Source organism: Ranitomeya imitator, chromosome 8 (assembly GCF_032444005.1).
Source record: "Ranitomeya imitator isolate aRanImi1 chromosome 8, aRanImi1.pri, whole genome shotgun sequence".
NCBI lineage: Eukaryota > Metazoa > Chordata > Amphibia > Anura > Dendrobatidae > Ranitomeya > Ranitomeya imitator.
Window position 1 is genome coordinate 201,718,419 of NC_091289.1, and position 21,068 is coordinate 201,739,486.

The following is a 21,068-nucleotide window of genomic DNA, read 5'->3' on the forward strand; positions in this document are numbered from 1 at the left end:
CCCGCCAGGCTACTCCGTCCTCCTCATGTCCTACTCCCGCCAGGCTACTCCGTCCTCCTCATGTCCTACTCCCGCCAGGCTCCTCCTGCCTCCTCATGTCCTACTCCCGCCAGGCTCCTCCTGCCTCCTCATGTCCTACTCCCGCCAGGCTACTCCGTCCTCCTCATGTCCTACTCCCGCCAGGCTCCGCCATCCTCCTGCCTCCATGTCCTACTCCCACCAGGCTCCTCCATCCTCCTGCCTCCTCATGTCCTACTCCCACCAGGTTCCTCCTTCCTCATCATGTCCTACTCCCACCAGGCTCCTCCATCCTCCTGCCTCCTCATGTCCTACTCCCGCCAGGCTCCTCCTTCCTCCTCATGTCCTACTCCCGCCAGGCTCCTCCTTCCTCCTCATGTCCTACTCCCGCCAGGCTCCTCCTTCCTCCTCATGTCCTACTCCCGCCAGGCTCCTCCTTCCTCCTCATGTCCTACTCCCGCCAGGCTCCTCCTGCCTCCTCATGTCCTACTCCCGCCAGGCTACTCCGTCCTCCTCATGTCCTACTCCCGCCAGGCTCCTCCTGCCTCCTCATGTCCTACTCCCGCCAGGCTCCTCCTGCCTCCTCATGTCCTACTCCCGCCAGGCTACTCCGTCCTCCTCATGTCCTACTCCCGCCAGGCTCCTCCATCCTCCTCATGTCCTACTCTCGCCAGGCTCCTCCATCCTCCTCATGTCCTACTCCCGCCAGGCTCCCCTGTCCTCATGTCCTACTCCTGCCAGGCTCCTCCTTCCTCCTCATGTCCTACTCCCACCAGGCTCCTCCATCCTCCTGCCTCCTCATGTCCTACTCCCACCAGGTTCCTCCTTCCTCATCATGTCCTACTCCCACCAGGCTCCTCCATCCTCCTGCCTCCTCATGTCCTACTCCCGCCAGGCTCCTCCTTCCTCCTCATGTCCTACTCCCGCCAGGCTCCTCCTTCCTCCTCATGTCCTACTCCCACCAGGCTCCTCCTTCCTCCTCATGTCCTACTCCCGCCAGGCTCCTCCTTCCTCCTCATGTCCTACTCCCGCCAGGCTCCTCCATCCTCCTGCCTCCATGTCCTACTCCCGCCAGGCTCCTCCATCCTCCTGCCTCCTCATGTCCTACTCCCAAAAGGCTCCTATGTCCTCCTCTCCAGACCCTGCCATCTCACAATGCAGACCCCACTGGCAGAGGCTCATCTACCAGTCACATCCTTACTGGGGGCTTCCAGGCTGATCTCAGCATTATCTGGTTTATATAGAGCAGGGACGGCTTTCTGGATGAACTCCTTCGTGCAGGTGGTGCTTATTTATGGTCCCATGATGCCACCTATGGGTCAGAGAATTTGGGGACCCCTCTGATGACAACATGGCTTTGGCTTTAGTAGTGTTTTCCTAATTATGAGCACCCCACTATAAGACCATTGCTGGGCACAGAGAGGGGCCGTCACCCGCAAATAATCATGACGCCACTGTGAGCAGAAGGGAGACATCCCCGGCCCTATTCTCCCCAAGGACTCTTCCGAGGTGGTGTACGATGGCCGCAGTGTGAATGCGTCTGACCTTTAGTCTTGGAATACTCTAATTGTGTCGTCTTTAATCAACCAGTAAATGTCAGTGGCGATGTAATGCGTCCCCCCACATAATGAAGGCACCGTGTGGTAAATTGGCATGATCACAATCCCCCGAGATGTCAGTGACCACCTCACATTAACCCTGAAGACTGCAGCTGTGACCGGTGGTAACGGTGCTACCCCCAATAGGAGTCTCCATACAGGTAACCCTCCTCACCTGCATGTCCTGCTGCACATGTGCCCGGTCCCACCAGCGGCATCAGTGCTGGATTTACAGCGTCTTCTCATTGATGCGGGTCTGGTACGCCCTCTGCACTGCTCCCTCGGCCCGACGGGAAGATGACAGAACATCCTGTACCCATCACCCCTGAGAGCGGACGCCCTACAGAGAGGGGGGCGGGCGAGAGAGCAGAAGAGGGGGACGGGCGAGAGAAGAAGAGGGGGACGGGCGAGAGAGCAGAAGAGGAGGGCGGGCGAGAGAGCAGAAGAGGGGGACGGGCGAGAGCGCAGAAGAGGAGGGCGAGCGAGAGCGCAGAAGAGGGGGACGGGCGAGAGAGCAGAAGAGGAGGGCGGGCGAGAGAGCAGAAGAGGGGGACGGGCGAGAGAGCAGAAGAGGAGGGCGGGCGAGAGAGCAGAAGAGGGGGACGGGCGAGAGAGCAGAAAAGGAGGGCGGGCGAGAGAGCAGAAGAGGGGGACGGACGAGAGCGCAGAAGAGGAGGGCGAGCGAGAGCGCAGAAGAGGGGGACGGGCGAGAGAGCAGAAAAGGAGGGCGGGCGAGAGAGCAGAAGAGGGGGACGGACGAGAGAGCAGAAGAGGAAGGTGGGCGAGAGAGCACAGAAGAGGAGGGCGGGCGAGAGAGCAGAAGAGGAGGGCGGGCGAGAGCGCAGAAGAGGAGGGCGGGCGAGAGCGCAGAAGAGGAGGGCGGGCGAGAGAGCAGAAGAGGGGGACGGGCGAGAGAGCAGAAAAGGAGGGCGGGCGAGAGAGCAGAAGAGGGGGACGGACGAGAGAGCAGAAGAGGAAGGTGGGCGAGAGAGCACAGAAGAGGAGGGCGGGCGAGAGCGCAGAAGAGGAGGGCGGGCGAGAGCGCAGAAGAGGAGGGCGGGCGAGAGCAGAAGAGGAGGGCGGGCGAGAGAGCAGAAGAGGAGGGCGGGCGAGAGAAGAAGAGGGGGACGGGCGAGAGAGCAGAAGAGGAGGGCGGGCGAGAGCGCAGAAGAGGAGGGCGGGCGAGAGAGCTGAAGAGGAGGGCGGGCGAGAGAGCTGAAGAGGAGGGCGGGCGAGAGCGCAGAAGAGGAGGGCGGGCGAGAGAGCTGAAGAGGAGGGCGGGCGAGAGAGAAGAAGAGGGGGACAGGTGAGAGCGCAGAAGAGGGGGACGGGCAAGAGCGCAGAAAAGGAGGACGGGCGAGAGAGCAGAAGAGGGCGGGCGAGAGCGCAGAAGAGGAAGGTGGGCGAGAGCGCAGAAGAGGAGGGCGGGCGAGAGCGCAGAAGAGGAAGGTGGGCGAGAGCGCAGGAGAGGAGGGCGGGAGCGCAGAAGAGGAGGGCGGGCGAGAGCGCAGAAGAGGAAGGTGGGCGAGAGCGCAGAAGAGGAAGGCGGGCAAGAGCGCAGAAGAGGAAGGTGGGCAAGAGCGCAGAAGAAGGTGGGCGAGAGCGCAGAAGAGGAAGGTGGGCGAGAGCGCAGAAGAGGAGGGCGGGCGAGAGAGCAGAAAAGGAGGGCGGGCGAGAGCGCAGAAAAGGAGGGCGGGCGAGAGAAGAAGAGGGGGACGGGCGAGAGAGCAGAAGAGGAGGGCGGGCGAGAGCGCAGAAAAGGAGGGCGGGCGAGAGAGCAGAAGAGGAGGGCGGGCGAGAGAGCAGAAGAGGAGGGCGGGCGAGAGAAGAAGAGGGGGATGGGCGAGAGAGCAGAAGAGGAGGGCGGGCGAGAGCGCAGAAGAGGAGGGCGGGCGAGAGAGCTGAAGAGGAGGGCGGGCGATAGAGCTGAAGAGGAGGGCGGGCGATAGAGCTGAAGAGGAGGGCGGGCGAGAGAGAAGAAGAGGGGGACGGGCGAGAGCGCAGAGGAGGGGGACAGGTGAGAGCGCAGAAGAGGGGGACGGGCAAGAGCGCAGAAAAGGAGGACGGGCGAGAGAGCAGAAGAGGGCGGGCGAGAGCGCAGAAAAGGAGTATCCCCCGAGAGGAGGAGCAGGGGAGAGGAGGAGAGAGAAGAGGACCCCAAGAGGAGCAAAGAGACAAAAATCCCCAAGAGACGGATTAGGTAGAGGAGGCCAGAAAGGCACACGAGTAGGAGCCTGGAGAGGAGGCAAACAGGAGCCGGGCAGGACGGCGAGGAGGAGCATGTCACCTCTGCAGCCCATAGATAAGACGCTTTCAATCTTTTGGGAAATCCTCATACAGTCTACGTTTATCTCTGAAGTGCGCAGGCCTTATCGGCAGATCGGAGGACGCCGTTCGCTTTGGAAGGAGCTTAAAGCAGCAGCGAGATCTGGATTATAGACGAGGATATGCTGCAAGTCAGGAGAAATCATTATTTCTAGATAGCCCCACACAGCAACATGTTTCCAAGTGGTCCGCGAGGCTCGGGGGCAGCTCAGCATATAACATATAAAATGAAACTCCATCACATTATCACCTGATACATCTCACACTGTTTGTAAAGATGGAAATAAGGGGCTCAAAGGACGAATACCCGGGAACAAGATTACAGGGGGCCGCTTGTAAGGAGACCAAGGAGCTCACACTGTGATAGATGCAATATCACGGCTAAAATCCATCTCACGGCTAAAATCCATCTCACGGCTAAAATCTTCACTAAATAAAACCTGATTTGGACGATAAAAGTAGAGACACCAGGAGAAGCAAAATCTGAAGGACATGAAAGAAGGCGAGAAAGAAGAAAACAACTTCAACATTTTACACTGGACTGTAGGAGCCTTCCGTGGCTCAATGGTTATTTGCATTTGGGGACAGCGACGATGTCTGAAAAGCGCCGGAGAATTAAAGCAACTAAGCAAAAAAAAAAAAAAAATGCCCTTTGTACAAGAATATAACTACTATAATACCGCCCCTATGTACAAGAATATAACTACTATAATACTGCCCCTATGTACAAGAATATAACTACTATAATACTGCCCCTATGTACAAGAATATCACTACTATAATACTGTCCCCTATGTACAAGAATATAACTACTATAATACTGCTCCTATGTACAAGAATATAACTACTATAATACTGCCCCATGTACAAGAATATAACTACTATAATACTTCTCCTATGTACAAGAATATAACTACTATAATACTGCTCCTATGTACAAGAATATAACTACTATAATACTGCCCCTATGTACAAGAATATAACTACTATAATACTGCTCCTATGTACAAGAATATAACTACTATAATACTGCCCCTATGTACAAGAATATAACTACTATAATACTGCCCCATGTACAAGAATATAACTACTATAATACTGCTCCAATGTACAAGAATATAACTACTATAATACTGCCCCTATGTACAAGAATATAACTACTATAATACTACTCCTATGTACAAGAATATAACTACTATAATACTGCTCCTATGTACAAGAATATAACTACTATAATACTGCCCCTATGTACAAGAATATAACTACTATAATACTGCCCCATGTACAAGAATATAACTACTATAATACTGCTCCAATGTACAAGAATATAACTACTATAATACTGCCCCTATGTACAAGAATATAACTACTATAATACTACTCCTATGTACAAGAATATAACTACTATAATACTGCTCCTATGTACAAGAATATAACTACTATAATACTGCCCCATGTACAAGAATATAACTACTATAATACTGCTCCAATGTACAAGAATATAACTACTATAATACTGCCCCTATGTACAAGAATATAACTACTATAATACTACTCCTATGTACAAGAATATAACTACTATAATACTGCCCCTATGTACAAGAATATAACTACTATAATACTGCCCCTATGTACAAGAATACAACTACTATAATACTGCCCCTATGTACAAGAATATAACTACTATAATACTACTCCTATGTACAAGAATATAACTACTATAATACTGCCCCTATGTACAAGAATATAACTACTATAATACTGCCCCTATGTACAAGAATACAACTACTATAATACTACTCCTATGTACAAGAATATAACTACTATAATACTACTCCTATGTACAAGAATATAACTACTATAATACTGCCCCATGTACAAGAATATAACTACTATAATACTGCCCCTATGTACAAGAATATAACTACTATAATACTGCCCCATGTACAAGAATATAACTACTATAATACTGCTCCAATGTACAAGAATATAACTATTATAATACTGCTCCTATATACAAGAATATAACTACTATAATACTGCCCCTACATACAACAATATATAACTACTATAATACTGCTCCTATGTACAAGAATATAACTACTATAATACTGCCTCCTATATACAAGAATATAACTACTATAATACTGCTCCTATGTACAGGAATATTACTACTATAATACTGTCCTTATGTACAAGAATATAACTACTATAATACTGCCTCCTATATACAAGAATATAACTACTATAATACTGCCCCTATGTACAGGAATATAACTACTATAATACTGCCCCTATATACAAGAATATAACTACTATAATACTGCCTCCTATATACAAGAATATAACTACTATAATACTGCCCCTACATACAACAATATATAACTACTATAATACTGCTCCTATGTACAAGAATATAACTACTATAATACTGCCTCCTATATACAAGAATATAACTACTATAATACTGCTCCTATGTACAGGAATATTACTACTATAATACTGTCCTTCTGTACAAGAATATAACTACTATAATACTGCCTCCTATATACAAGAATATAACTACTATAATACTGCCCCTATGTACAGGAATATAACTACTATAATACTGCCCCTATATACAAGAATATAATTACTATAATACTGCTCCTATGTACAAGAATATAACTACTATAATACTGCTCCTATGTACAGGAATATTACTACTATAATACTGCCCCTATGTACAAGAATATAACTACTATAATACTGCTCCTATGTACAAGAATATCACTACTATAATACTGCCCCTATATACAAGAATATAACTACTATAATACTGTCCTTATGTACAAGAATATAACTACTATAATACTGCTCCTATATACAAGAATATAACTACTATAATACTGCTCCTATGTACAAGAATATAACTACTATAATACTGCTCCTATGTACAAGAATATAACTACTATAATACTGCTCCTATGTACAATATAACTACTATAATACTGCCCTTATGTACAAGAATATAACTACTATAATACTGCCCCCTATGTACAAGAATATAACTACTATAATACTGCCCCTATGTACAAGAATATAACTACTGTAATACTGCCCCTATGTACAAGAATATAACTACTATAATACTGCCCTATGTACAAGAATATAACTACTATAATACTGCTCCTATGTACAAGAATATAACTACTATAATACTGCCACTATGTACAAAAATATAACTACTATAATACTGCCCCTATGTACAGTATAACTACTATAATACTGCCACTATGTACAAAAATATACCTACTATAATACTGCTCCTATGTACAGTATAACTACTATAATACTGCTCCTATGTACAAGAATATAACTACTATAATACTGCCCCCTATGTACAAGAATATAACTACTATAATACTGCTCCCTATGTACAAGAATATAACTACTATAATACTGCTCCTATGTACAAGAATATAACTACTATAATACTGCCCCTATGTACAAGAATATAACTACTATAATACTGCCCCTATGTACAAAAATATAACTACTATAATACTGCCCCTATGTACAAGAATATAACTACTATAATACTGCTCCTATATACAAGAATATAACTACTATAATACTGCTCCTATGTACAAGAATATAACTACTATAATACTGCCCCTATGTACAAGAATATAACTACTATAATACTGCTCCTATATACAAGAATATAACTACTATAATACTGCCCCCTATGTACAAGAATATATCTACTATAATACTGCTCCTATGTACAAGAATATAACTACTATAATACTGCCCCCTATGTACAAGAATATAACTACTATAATACTGCCCCCTATGTACAAGAATATAACTACTATAATACTGCTCCTATGTACAAGAATATAACTACTATAATACTGCTCCTATATACAAGAATATAACTACTATAATACTGCTCCTATGTACAAGAATATAACTACTATAATACTGCCCTCTATGTACAAGAATATAACTACTATAATACTGCCCCTATGTACAAGAATATAACTACTATAATACTGCTCCTATGTACAAGAATATAACTACTATAATACTGCTCCTATGTACAAGAATATAACTACTATAATACTGCCCCTATGTACAGGAATATAACTACTATAATACTGCCCCTATGTACAAGAATATAACTACTATAATACTGTCCCTATGTACAAGAATATAACTACTATAATACTGCTCCTATATACAAGAATATAACTACTATAATACTGCTCCTATATACAAGAATATAACTACTATAATACTGCTCCCTATGTACATGAATATAACTACTATAATACTGCTCCTATGTACAAGAATATAACTACTATAATACTGCTCCTATGTACAAGAATATAACTACCATAATACTGCCCCTATGTACAGTAACATAATTACTATAATACTGCGGCCATTGCCCACCCTATGGACCGGTCATTAGGACCCTCTCCCACCAGGGTGTGGTACACTCACCGAGTTGGGCGTCAGTGGAGCCCCCACCACGTCTATGATGGCGTCCTTCACCTCCAGTTTGATCTCCTCGGTGCTGACAGGTGTCTGACCGTCCCCGCTGGCGCTGTCTGCTGGCACAGTGGTGGCGGTGGCGTTTCCGGTCTTAGACAAAGCCTCGAAGCGATGGCGAAGCATCTGCAGCTCGTACTCGCAGTTGGAGAAGGCTTGCTTCAGCTCGTAGAGCAGGACCAGGTCGCTGCGCAGCTCATTAAACATCTGCACGATGTCCTCCGTCGGCATCGGGTTGAGATCTGCGGAGAATCAGGAGTAACGAGTTATATAGAGACGAGGAGACAGGTTACAGACGTCTCAGGGGTCGCGGGGGCGATGGGACCGCACAGACGCCTCTGGCTCGCAGTCCTGACGCCATATTGCGCTTTTATAGAAGATCTGAGTGCAGCTTTGTATTTCCTAGAGTTGTCGTCTTGCTGGCACCTGGTCGCACTGGGTGGGATCTGGTTAGTTCCTCTGACTCAGCAGGACGGGTCCCACTCAGCTCCTCGCCCCACTGTCCTTCTGGGGAATTAGGGTCACCAACTACTGCTGCACAATTCAGGCAGAAAAAACACATCCCTGCCGCCATCCTGACGAGGACAGTGGAGGAAGGTTTGTGACCAGAGCCCTGTGCTGCCCGGTCCTGCTCACACAGCGGCATGGTTCCTGACAGTGGGAAGGTGCAGACAGGAAACAGCAGGTGGCGCCGTCCAGGACCCGCACTCACAGCCGCACTGCACCGACACACTGTAACAACACGCACCCACAGCCGCACTGCACCGACACACTAACGACCCGCACTCACAGCCGCACTGCACCGATACACTGTAACAACACGCACCCACAGCCGCACTGCACCGACACACTAACGACCCGCACTCACAGCCGCACTGCACCGACACACTGTAACAACACGCACCCACAGCCGCACTGCACCGACACACTAACGACCCGCACTCACAGCCGCACTGCACCGACACACTGTAACAACACGCACCCACAGCCGCACTGCACCGACACACTAACGACCCGCACTCACAGCCGCACTGCACCGACACACTAACGACCCGCACTGCACCGATACACTGTAACAACACGCACCCACAGCCGCACTGCACCGACACACTGTAACAACACGCACCCACAGCCGCACTGCACCGACACACTGTAACAACACGCACCCACAGCCGCACTGCCCCGACACACTGTAACAACACGCACCCACAGCCGCACTGCACCGACACACTAACGACCCGCACTCACAGCCGCACTGCACCGATACACTGTAACAACACGCACCCACAGCCGCACTGCACCGACACACTGTAACAACACGCACCCACAGCCGCACTGCACCGACACACTAACGACCCGCACTCACAGCCGCACTGCACCGACACACTAACGACCCGCACTCACAGCCGCACTGCACCGATACACTGTAACAACACGCACCCACAGCCGCACTGCACCGACACACTGTAACAACACGCACCCACAGCCGCACTGCACCGACACACTAACGACCCGCACTCACAGCCGCACTGCACCGACACACTAACGACCCGCACTCACAGCCGCACTGCACCGATACACTGTAACAACACGCACCCACAGCCGCACTGCCCCGACACACTGTAACAACACGCACCCACAGCCGCACTGCACCGACACACTAACGACCCGCACTCACAGCCGCACTGCACCGATACACTGTAACGTGCCTGGCATGTGAGAGCAGGACTAGGACCGGCGCCGTCTGCTCTCATGGATCCTTCCTGATAACTCTGCAAAGTCTTTGTACTAATCTAGCAATAAAATGACAACTGGGTGTGACCATTCATGTCAAAGAGGCATGTTCAGCAGTGACGCTTCTCTACGATTATACTCCCGGCTGTCACTATATTCTTATGCTTCCAGGAGGAATAGCAGAGGAACAACATAACTTTGTAGATGTGTTTGGAAGGTCAAATCCACAAAACTCCTGGATGGAAATTGACGGGTCCCATTCACTGGCAGCAAGCAAACATGGCGGATTGAAAAACATTCCAGAGAAGATTGAAGCTGTCATTATGTAACTTTGTATCGCTCAGACGCCATCATCGGAGCTCCGGACAAGCCCCATCCTCATTATGTAACTTTGTATCGCTCAGACGCCATCATCGGAGCTCCGGACAAGCCCCATCCTCATTATGTAACTTTGTATCGCTCAGACGCCATCATCGGAGCTCCGGACAAGCCCCATCCTCATTATGTAACTTTGTCTCGCTCAGACGCCATCAGAGCTCCGGACAAGCCCCATCCTCATTATGTAACTTTGTATCGCTCAGACGCCATCATCGGAGCTCCGGACAAGCCCCATCCTCATTATGTAACTGTCTCGCTCAGACGCCATCATCGGAGCTCCGGACAAGCCCCATCCTCATTATGTAACTTTGTCTCGCTCAGACGCCATCATCGGAGCTCCGGACAAGCCCCATCCTCATTATGTAACTGTCTCGCTCAGACGCCATCATCGGAGCTCCGGACAAGCCCCATCCTCATTATGTAACAGTCTCGCTCAGACGCCATCATCGGAGCTCCGGACAAGCCCCATCCTCATTATGTAACTGTCTCGCTCAGACGCCATCATCGGAGCTCCGGACAAGCCCCATCCTCATTATGTAACAGTCTCGCTCAGACGCCATCATCGGAGCTCCGGACAAGCCCCATCCTCATTATGTAACTGTCTCGCTCAGACGCCATCATCGGAGCTCCGGACAAGCCCCATCCTCATTATGTACCTGTCTCGCTCAGACGCCATCATCGGAGCTCCGGACAAGCCCCATCCTCATTATGTAACTGTCTCGCTCAGACGCCATCATCGGAGCTCCGGACAAGCCCCATCCTCATTATGTACCTGTCTCGCTCAGACGCCATCATCGGAGCTCCGGACAAGCCCCATCCTCATTATGTAACTGTCTCGCTCAGACGCCATCATCGGAGCTCCGGACAAGCCCCATCCTCATTATGTAACCGTCTCGCTCAGACGCCATCATCGGAGCTCCGGACAAGCCCCATCCTCATTATGTAACTGTCTCGCTCAGACGCCATCAGAGCTCCGGACAAGCCCCATCCTCATTATGTAACTGTCTCGCTCAGACGCCATCATCGGAGCTCCGGACAAGCCCCATCCTCATTATGTAACTTTGTATCGCTCAGACGCCATCATCGGAGCTCCGGACAAGCCCCATCCTCATTATGTAACTTTGTATCGCTCAGACGCCATCATCGGAGCTCCGGACAAGCCCCATCCTCATTATGTAACTGTCTCGCTCAGACGCCATCATCGGAGCTCCGGACAAGCCCCATCCTCATTATGTAACTTTGTCTCGCTCAGACGCCATCATCGGAGCTCCGGACAAGCCCCATCCTCATTATGTAACTGTCTCGCTCAGACGCCATCATCGGAGCTCCGGACAAGCCCCATCCTCATTATGTAACAGTCTCGCTCAGACGCCATCATCGGAGCTCCGGACAAGCCCCATCCTCATTATGTAACTGTCTCGCTCAGACGCCATCATCGGAGCTCCGGACAAGCCCCATCCTCATTATGTAACAGTCTCGCTCAGACGCCATCATCGGAGCTCCGGACAAGCCCCATCCTCATTATGTAACTGTCTCGCTCAGACGCCATCATCGGAGCTCCGGACAAGCCCCATCCTCATTATGTACCTGTCTCGCTCAGACGCCATCATCGGAGCTCCGGACAAGCCCCATCCTCATTATGTAACTGTCTCGCTCAGACGCCATCATCGGAGCTCCGGACAAGCCCCATCCTCATTATGTACCTGTCTCGCTCAGACGCCATCATCGGAGCTCCGGACAAGCCCCATCCTCATTATGTAACTGTCTCGCTCAGACGCCATCATCGGAGCTCCGGACAAGCCCCATCCTCATTATGTAACCGTCTCGCTCAGACGCCATCATCGGAGCTCCGGACAAGCCCCATCCTCATTATGTAACTGTCTCGCTCAGACGCCATCAGAGCTCCGGACAAGCCCCATCCTCATTATGTAACTGTCTCGCTCAGACGCCATCATCGGAGCTCCGGACAAGCCCCATCCTCATTATGTAACTGTCTCGCTCAGACGCCATCATCGGAGCTCCGGACAAGCCCCATCCTCATTATGTAACTGTCTCGCTCAGACGCCATCATCGGAGCTCCGGACAAGCCCCATCCTCATTATGTAACTGTCTCGCTCAGACGCCATCAGAGCTCCAGACAAGCCCCATCCTCATTATGTAACTGTCTCACTCAGACGCCATCATCGGAGCTCCGGACAAGCCCCATCCTCATTATGTAACAGTCTCGCTCAGACGCCATCATCAGAGCTCCGGACAAGCCCCATCCTCATTATGTAACTGTCTCACTCAGACGCCATCATCGGAGCTCCGGACAAGCCCCATCCTCATTATGTAACAGTCTCGCTCAGACGCCATCATCAGAGCTCCGGACAAGCCCCATCCTCATTATGTAACAGTCTCGCTCAGACGCCATCATCAGAGCTCCGGACAAGCCCCATCCTCATTATGTAACAGTCTCGCTCAGACGCCATCATCGGAGCTCCGGACAAGCCCCATCCTCATTATGTAACTGTCTCACTCAGACGCCATCATCGGAGCTCCGGACAAGCCCCATCCTCATTATGTAACAGTCTCGCTCAGACGCCATCATCGGAGCTCCGGACAAGCCCCATCCTCATTATGTAACTGTCTCGCTCAGACGCCATCATCAGAGCTCCGGACAAGCCCCATCCTCATTATGTAACTGTCTCGCTCAGACGCCATCATCGGAGCTCCGGACAAGCCCCATCCTCATTATGTAACAGTCTCGCTCAGATGCCATCATCGGAGCTCCGGACAAGCCCCATCCTCATTATGTAACAGTCTCGCTCAGACGCCATCATCAGAGCTCCGGACAAGCCCCATCCTCATTATGTAACTGTCTCGCTCAGACGCCATCATCGGAGCTCCGGACAAGCCCCATCCTCATTATGTAACTGTCTCGCTCAGACGCCATCATCGGAGCTCCGGACAAGCCCCATCCTCATTATGTAACTGTCTCGCTCAGACGCCATCATCAGAGCTCCGGACAAGCCCCATCCTCATTATGTAACTGTCTCGCTCAGACGCCATCATCGGAGCTCCGGACAAGCCCCATCCTCATTATGTAACAGTCTCGCTCAGATGCCATCATCGGAGCTCCGGATAAGCCCCATCCTCATTATGTAACTGTCTCGCTCAGACGCCATCATCGGAGCTCCGGACAAGCCCCATCCTCATTATGTACCTGTCTCGCTCAGACGCCATCATCGGAGCTCCGGACAAGCCCCATCCTCATTATGTACCTGTCTCGCTCAGACGCCATCATCGGAGCTCCGGACAAGCCCCATCCTCATTATGTACCTGTCTCGCTCAGACGCCATCATCGGAGCTCCGGACAAGCCCCATCCTCATTATGTACCTGTCTCGCTCAGACGCCATCATCGGAGCTCCGGACAAGCCCCATCCTCATTATGTAACTGTCTCGCTCAGACGCCATCATCGGAGCTCCGGACAAGCCCCATCCTCATTATGTACCTGTCTCGCTCAGACGCCATCATCGGAGCTCCGGACAAGCCCCATCCTCATTATGTACCTGTCTCGCTCAGACGCCATCATCGGAGCTCCGGACAAGCCCCATCCTCACGCTGGCATGCACCCGTGCCGCACCTGGATGATTCCCCTCCCCCGGCGCAGGATATAGTCATATTCTACCATGTTCCTCTCTGACGCTTCACTTTATAATGGCAGAAGAGAAAGGAAACGCGTGCGGCTGCAGATCAGACAAACTCTCTGTATTAGTGGATAATAACACACTCAGTGCGGCGGCACTACAAAAGAGCGCTGGGCCGCTTCCTCCCCGCACCCCTCCTCCCCCCACTTCTGGCGCCCTTCTTTTTTTTCTAAACTCACCTACTCCGAGTTCCGATAGCATCTGATCCAGAGCTTTAATCTTCTTCTGTCCAACTGAGCTGGGGAGTTTCATCTGCAAACACAAAGGTAGAAAGGAGCCACACAGCTCTCGGTTAGGCCTCACTCGCAGATTCCTAGTTCAAAAGGCAGACGGATCTCTTTTTATAGAGCGGAGAAAAGCGAGACGGAATGAAAGGAAGAAAGGTAGAAAGGAAATGTACAGAGAGGGGGAACGGGGGAGAAGGGAGCAACGCTGGGGGACACGGGGCAGACACTGGCGAGGGAAGGGTGGGCGCGCTCCTCATTGTGCCGCCGGCCGACCAGGAATCCCATTCTGCAATTGTGAGCGCTAACAAAGAGGAGCGGGGGATAAAGTTCACCTCTGCGGATTCACAAAACTACTTCCTGCAGTGGAATGAAGATGAAACGCGCTCACTCGCAGGCTGTCTCGTGTACAATGGCCGCCTTTGATGCCGCGTTCCCATTTAGCGGAGTTTTTCTTCTAATCCTTGTAGGGCAGGCCGCTCTTTCTCCGGCGCACCGCCGGCGCCCCCCGAGCAGTGGGGATTCATTTAGCAGGTGATATAACAAAGAGGCGAGAAGTTAGACTCGACACAGAAGTGCGGCCGAAAGCCCACAAAAGACGGGAGCAAGGAGTAAGCCGGCAGAGCAGAAAGCAGCGGGAACCGGAGGCGCGAAACGCGGCAACACGAATTACCCGTACTCATTAAAAATGACAAGTAAAAATAGGGCCAGTTATCAGGACTAGTTACCTATTGAATTCACGCCGCAGCTTCACAAGGCCACGAGACGGCAGCGCCGGCACCTATTCACCGCCACTGGCGGCCACTTTGATTCTTACAAAGCTCGGTGGACTAGCGCCATGTGAATAATTAGACAAGGAGTAAACGGCCACGGAGCGACCGGACGATACTGCGCTATCTGAATGCTCAGTGTCAGCGCGGTGTATGGCGGTAATCAGCACAGGCAGAACCTCGTTACCTGCGACCGTACAACACAGAACAGCTCATCACCATCAAAAGGGATCGTCACCGTCCTGCGGCCGCAGAGGGAAAGCGCAACTCACTGCCGCTGCACCGAGGAGCCGCATACAGCGCCGCTCCACCGTGTCCTGCCACGCTGCTCCTCACTGACAGAGCCGACACTGCATGATAGCACACCGACCTGTGGGGGCCTGCAAAGTGGGGGGCAGCTCGGACCCCAGGAATCACATACTGACGGATTCCAGGATTCTCCCACACACTGATGGGGATGTAGATTGTGAGCCCCGATGGGGACAGCGATGATGTATGTACAGCTGTGGAATTGAAGGGGCGATGTTAACAAGTAAAATCAGTATTATTAATGACTTGGGGGCTCTCGACAGAACGCTGGGGTGCGGTCAGCCTCGGCGGACATCGGTACAGAAACCTCCGCACTCCTCTGTGCTTCTCTCAAGAGCTCTGCTGTTGTCAAGCGGCATTTCACATTAGACCGGACCCGGCCCGAGAGGATTTCTGGCAGGACCAGGAAGAGCATGAAGGGCAGCAGATCGCACACCGGCACTGACCACCGTCACACTCCCGCAACCCGTCACACTCCCGCAACCCGTCACACTCCCGCAACCCGTCACACTCCCGCAACCCGTCACACTCCCGCAACCCGTCACACTCCCGCAACCCGTCACACTCCCGCAACCCGTCACACTCCCGCAACCCGTCACACTCCCGCAACCCGTCACACTCCCGCAACCCGTCACACTCCCGCAACCCGTCACACTCCCGCAACCCGTCACACTCCCGCAACCCGTCACACTCCCGCAACCCGTCACACTCCCGCAACCCGTCACACTCCCGCAACCCGTCACACTCCCGCAACCCGTCACACTCCCGCAACCCGTCACACTCCCGCAACCCGTCACACTCCCGCAACCCGTCACACTCCCGCAACCCGTCACACTCCCGCAACCCGTCACACTCCCGCAACCCGTCACACTCCCGCAACCCGTCACACTCCCGCAACCCGTCACACTCCCGCAACCCGTCACACTCCCGCAACCCGTCACACTCCCGCAACCCGTCACACTCCCGCAACCCGTCACACTCCCGCAACCCGTCACACTCCCGCAACCCGTCACACTCCCGCAACCCGTCACACTCCCGCAACCCGTCACACTCCCGCAACCCGTCACACTCCCGCAACCCGTCACACTCCCGCAACCCGTCACACTCCCGCAACCCGTCACACTCCCGCAACCCGTCACACTCCCGCAACCCGTCACACTCCCGCAACCCGTCACACTGCCGCAACCCGTCACACTGCCGCAACCCGTCACACTGCCGCAACCCGTCACACTGCCGCAACCCGTCACACTGCCGCAACCCGTCACACGCCGCAACCTGTCCGCCTGTGCACAGCGGCAACCCGTCACACACCGCAACCCGTCACACACCGCAACCCGTCACACACCGCAACCCGTCACACACCGCAACCCGTCAGTCTGTGCACAGCGGCAACCTGTCACACTCTGCAACCCGTCACACTCTGCAACCCGTCAGCCTGTGCACAGCGGCAACCCGTCACACTGCAACCCGTCACACACCGCAACCCGTCAGCCTGTGCACAGCGGCAACCCGTCACACTCTGCAACCCGTCCACTTGTGCACAGCGGCAACCCGTCACACACTGCAACCCCTCAGACTGTGCACACCGTGACCCGTCACACCCAACACTGTGCGACTCTTTTCTCCGCCCTCTCACCACATTAATCTTTGCACTAAGTTCTCCTCTTTGCGGCGCTGCGCTCTCTTCCGCGTGGACAGACCTCATTGGCTCCTGGGAGCAGAGTAGATTTTAATTTTGCCATCATTAAGAGCAGGTTGTGATTGATGCGGCGGCCGTCAGACTAATATCTGTAGAATGTAGCCGGCCGCAGCGATTCATCCACAAGAGTGATGAGGCTGATTGCTCTCGATGCAGAATGTATTAGGAGTAAATGAGCAGTCTATTACTCAGCGAGCGCCCGCTCTGGAGGAGAGCGCCGTCACCCCAACACCCGGAGCCACACGGGGCGACCGCACCGCCGGCCACCAGCTCATTAACCCCCGAGAAACTGGGCCGCCACCAGCTCATTAACCCCCGAGAAACCCGGCCGCCACCAGATCATTAACCCCCGAGAAACTGGGCCGCCACCAGCTCATTAACCCCCGAGAAACCAGGCCGCCACCAGCTCATTAACCCCCAAGAAACCGGGCCGCCACCAGCTCATTAACCCCCGAGAAACCGGGCCGCCACCAGCTCATTAACCCCCGAGAAACCGGGCCGCCACCAGCTCATTAACCCCCGAGAAACCGGGCCGCCACCAGCTCATTAACCCCCGAGAAACCGGGCCGCCACCAGCTCATTAACCCCCGAGAAACCGGGCCGCCACCAGCTCATTAACCCCCGAGAAACCGGGCCGCCACCAGCTCATTAACCCAAGAGAAACCGGGCCGCCACCAGCTCATTAACCCAAGAGAAACCGGGCCGCCACCAGCTCATTAACCCCCGAGAAACCGGGCCGCCACCAGCTCATTAACCCAAGAGAAACCGGGCCGCCACCAGCTCATTAACCCCCGAGAAACCGGGCCGCCACCAGCTCATTAACCCCCGAGAAACCAGGCCGCCACCAGCTCATTAACCCCCGAGAAACCGGGCCGCCACCAGCTCATTAACCCCCGAGAAACCGGGCCGCCACCAGCTCATTAACCCCCGAGAAACCGGGCCGCCACCAGCTCATTAACCCAAGAGAAACCGGGCCGCCACCAGCTCATTAACCCAAGAGAAACCGGGCCGCCACCAGCTCATTAACCCCCGAGAAACCGGGCCGCCACCAGCTCATTAACCCCCGAGAAACCGGGCCGCTACCAGCTCATCAACCGCCGAGAAACCGGGCCGCCACAAGCTCATTAACCCCCGAGAAACCGGACCGCCACCAGCTCATTAACCCCCGAGAAACCGGGCCGCCACCAGCTCATTAACCCCCGAGAAACCAGGCCGCCACCAGCTCATTAACCCCCGAGACACCGGGGCCACCACCAGCTCATTAACCCCCGAGAAACCGGGCCGCCACCAGTTCTTTAACCCCCAGAAACTGGGCCGCCACCAGCTCATCAGCCCATTAACCCCGGAGAAACCGGGCCGCCACCAGCTCATTAACCCCCGAGAAACCGGGCCGCCACCAACTCATTAACCCCCGAGAAACCGGGCCGCCACCAGCTCATTAACCCCCGAGAAACCGGGCCGCCACCAACTCATTTACCCCCGAGAAACTGGGCCACCACAGCTCATCAACCCCCGAGAAACCGGGCCGCCACCAGCTCATTAACCCCCGAGAAACCGGGCCGCCACCAGCTCATTAACCCCCGAGAAACCGGGCCGCCACCAACTCATTAACCCCCGAGAAACCGGGCCGCCACCAGCTCATTAACCCCCGAGAAACCGGGCCGCCACCAACTCATTAACCCCCGAGAAACCGGGCCGCCACCAACTCATTAACCCCCGAGAAACCGGGCCGCCACCAGCTCATTAACCCCCGAGAAACCGGGCCGCCACCAACTCATTAACCCACTCATAATGCTGGGGCACTTACAGTGTATATTTAGCACCTTGACAAAGTCTTCATACCCCGTGAACTTTTCCACATTTTTTCAAGTTACACCTACAAACTTAAATGTATTTCATTGGGATTTTCTGTGATACAAAGTAACAAGTATTTGTGACGTGTAAAGGAAATTACATGAGGTGTACTAACTATTCCAAAATGATCAATCTGAACATTCGGACATTGTGCAATAGTATTCAGCCCCCTGTCCTGAGTGACCCATCATCTCCAGCGCAATGCTCGGACTGACCGACTGCGCTCAACCCAAGAGTGACAGCTGCTTAGAAACACCATGATTCGTCCGCCGGCACAATCCGGCAACCCATCACACACAGCAACCGTCCACCTGTGCACAGACCCCAAAGACTGCAGAGAAAGGGGGAGAGACAGACCCCAAAAGACTGCAGAGAAAGGAGGAGAGACAGACCCCAAAAGACTGCAGAGAAAGGAGGGAGAGACAGACCCCAAAAGACTGCAGAGAAAGGGGGAGAGACAGACCCCAAAGACTGCAGAGAAAGGAGGAGAGACAGACCCCAAAAGACTGCAGAGAAAGGGGGAGAGACAGACCCCAAAAGACTGCAGAGAAAGAAGGAGAGACAGACCCCAAAAGACTGCAGAGAAAGGAGAGACAGACCCCAAAAGACTGCAGAGAAAGGAGGAGAGACAGACCCCAAAAGACTGCAGAGAAAGAGGGAGAGACAGACCCCAAAAAACTGCAGAGAAAGGAGGAGAGACAGACCCCAAAAGACTGCAGAGAAAGGGGGAGAGACAGACCCCAAAAGACTGCAGAGAAAGGAGGACAGACCCCAAAAGACTGCAGAGAAAGAGGGAGAGACAGACCCCAAAAAACTGCAGAGAAAGGAGGAGAGACAGACCCCAAAAGACTGCAGAGAAAGAGGGAGAGACAGACCCCAAAAGACTGCAGAGAAAGGGGGAGAGACAGATCCCAAAAGACTGCAGAGAAAGGAGGAGAGACAGACCCCAAAAGACTGCAGAGAAAGGGGGAGAGACAGACCCCAAAAGACTGCAGAGAAAGGAGAGACAGACCCCAAAAGACTGCAGAGAAAGAGGGAGAGACAGACCCCAAAAGACTGCAGAGAAAGGAGGAGAGACAGACCCCAAAAGACTGCAGAGAAAGGAGGAGAGACAGACCCCAAAGACTGCAGAGAAAGGGGGAGAGACAGACCCCAAAAGACTGCAGAGAAAGGAGGGAGAGACAGACCCCAAAAGACTGCAGAGAAAGGAGGAGAGAGACCCCAAAAGACTGCAGAGAAAGGAGGAGAGACAGACCCCAAAAGACTGCAGAGAAAGAGGGAGAGACAGACCCCAAAAGACTGCAGAGAAAGAGGGAGAGACAGACCCCAAAAGACTGCAGAGAAAGGTGGAGAGACAGACCCCAAAAGACTGCAGAGAAAGGTGGAGAGACAGACCCCAAAAGACTGCAGAGAAAGGAGGAGAGACAGACCCCAAAAGACTGCAGAGAAAGGAGGAGAGAGACCCCAAAAGACTGCAGAGAAAGGAGGAGAGAGACCCCAAAAGACTGCAGAGAAAGGTGGAGAGACAGACCCCAAAAGACTGCAGAGAAAGAGGGAGAGACAGATCCCAAAAGACTGCAGAGAAAGAGGGAGAGACAGACCCCAAAAGACTGCAGGGAAAGGAGGAGAGACAGACCCCAAAAGACTGCAGAGAAAGGAGGAGAGACAGACCCCAAAAGACTGCAGAGAAAGGAGGAGAGACAGACCCCAAAAGACTGCAGAGAAAGGAGGAGAGACAGACCCCAAAAGACTGCAGAGAAAGAGGGAGAGACAGACCCGAAAAGACTGCAGGGAAAGGAGGAGAGACAGACCCCAAAAGACTGCAGAGAAAGGAGGAGAGACAGACCCCAAAAGACTGCAGAGAAAGGAGGAGAGACAGACCCCAAAAGACTGCAGAGAAAGGAGGAGAGACAGACCCCAAAAGAC

General features: G+C 52.4%; 1 protein-coding gene across 4 annotated transcripts in view; it reads right to left on the reverse strand.

The window, feature by feature from the left end:
• DMAP1 (DNA methyltransferase 1 associated protein 1) overlaps positions 1-21,068 on the reverse strand; it is an 85,734-nt gene that overhangs the window by 8,761 nt on the left and 55,905 nt on the right. For all 4 annotated transcript variants that reach the window (XM_069735848.1, XM_069735847.1, XM_069735846.1 and 1 more), the window contains 2 exons: positions 14,466-14,538; positions 8,436-8,725 (listed from right to left, as the gene is read on the reverse strand). In XM_069735848.1, coding sequence (XP_069591949.1) covers positions 8,436-8,725; positions 14,466-14,538 — 363 coding nt within the window. The remainder of the gene's footprint in view (positions 1-8,435; positions 8,726-14,465; positions 14,539-21,068) is intronic.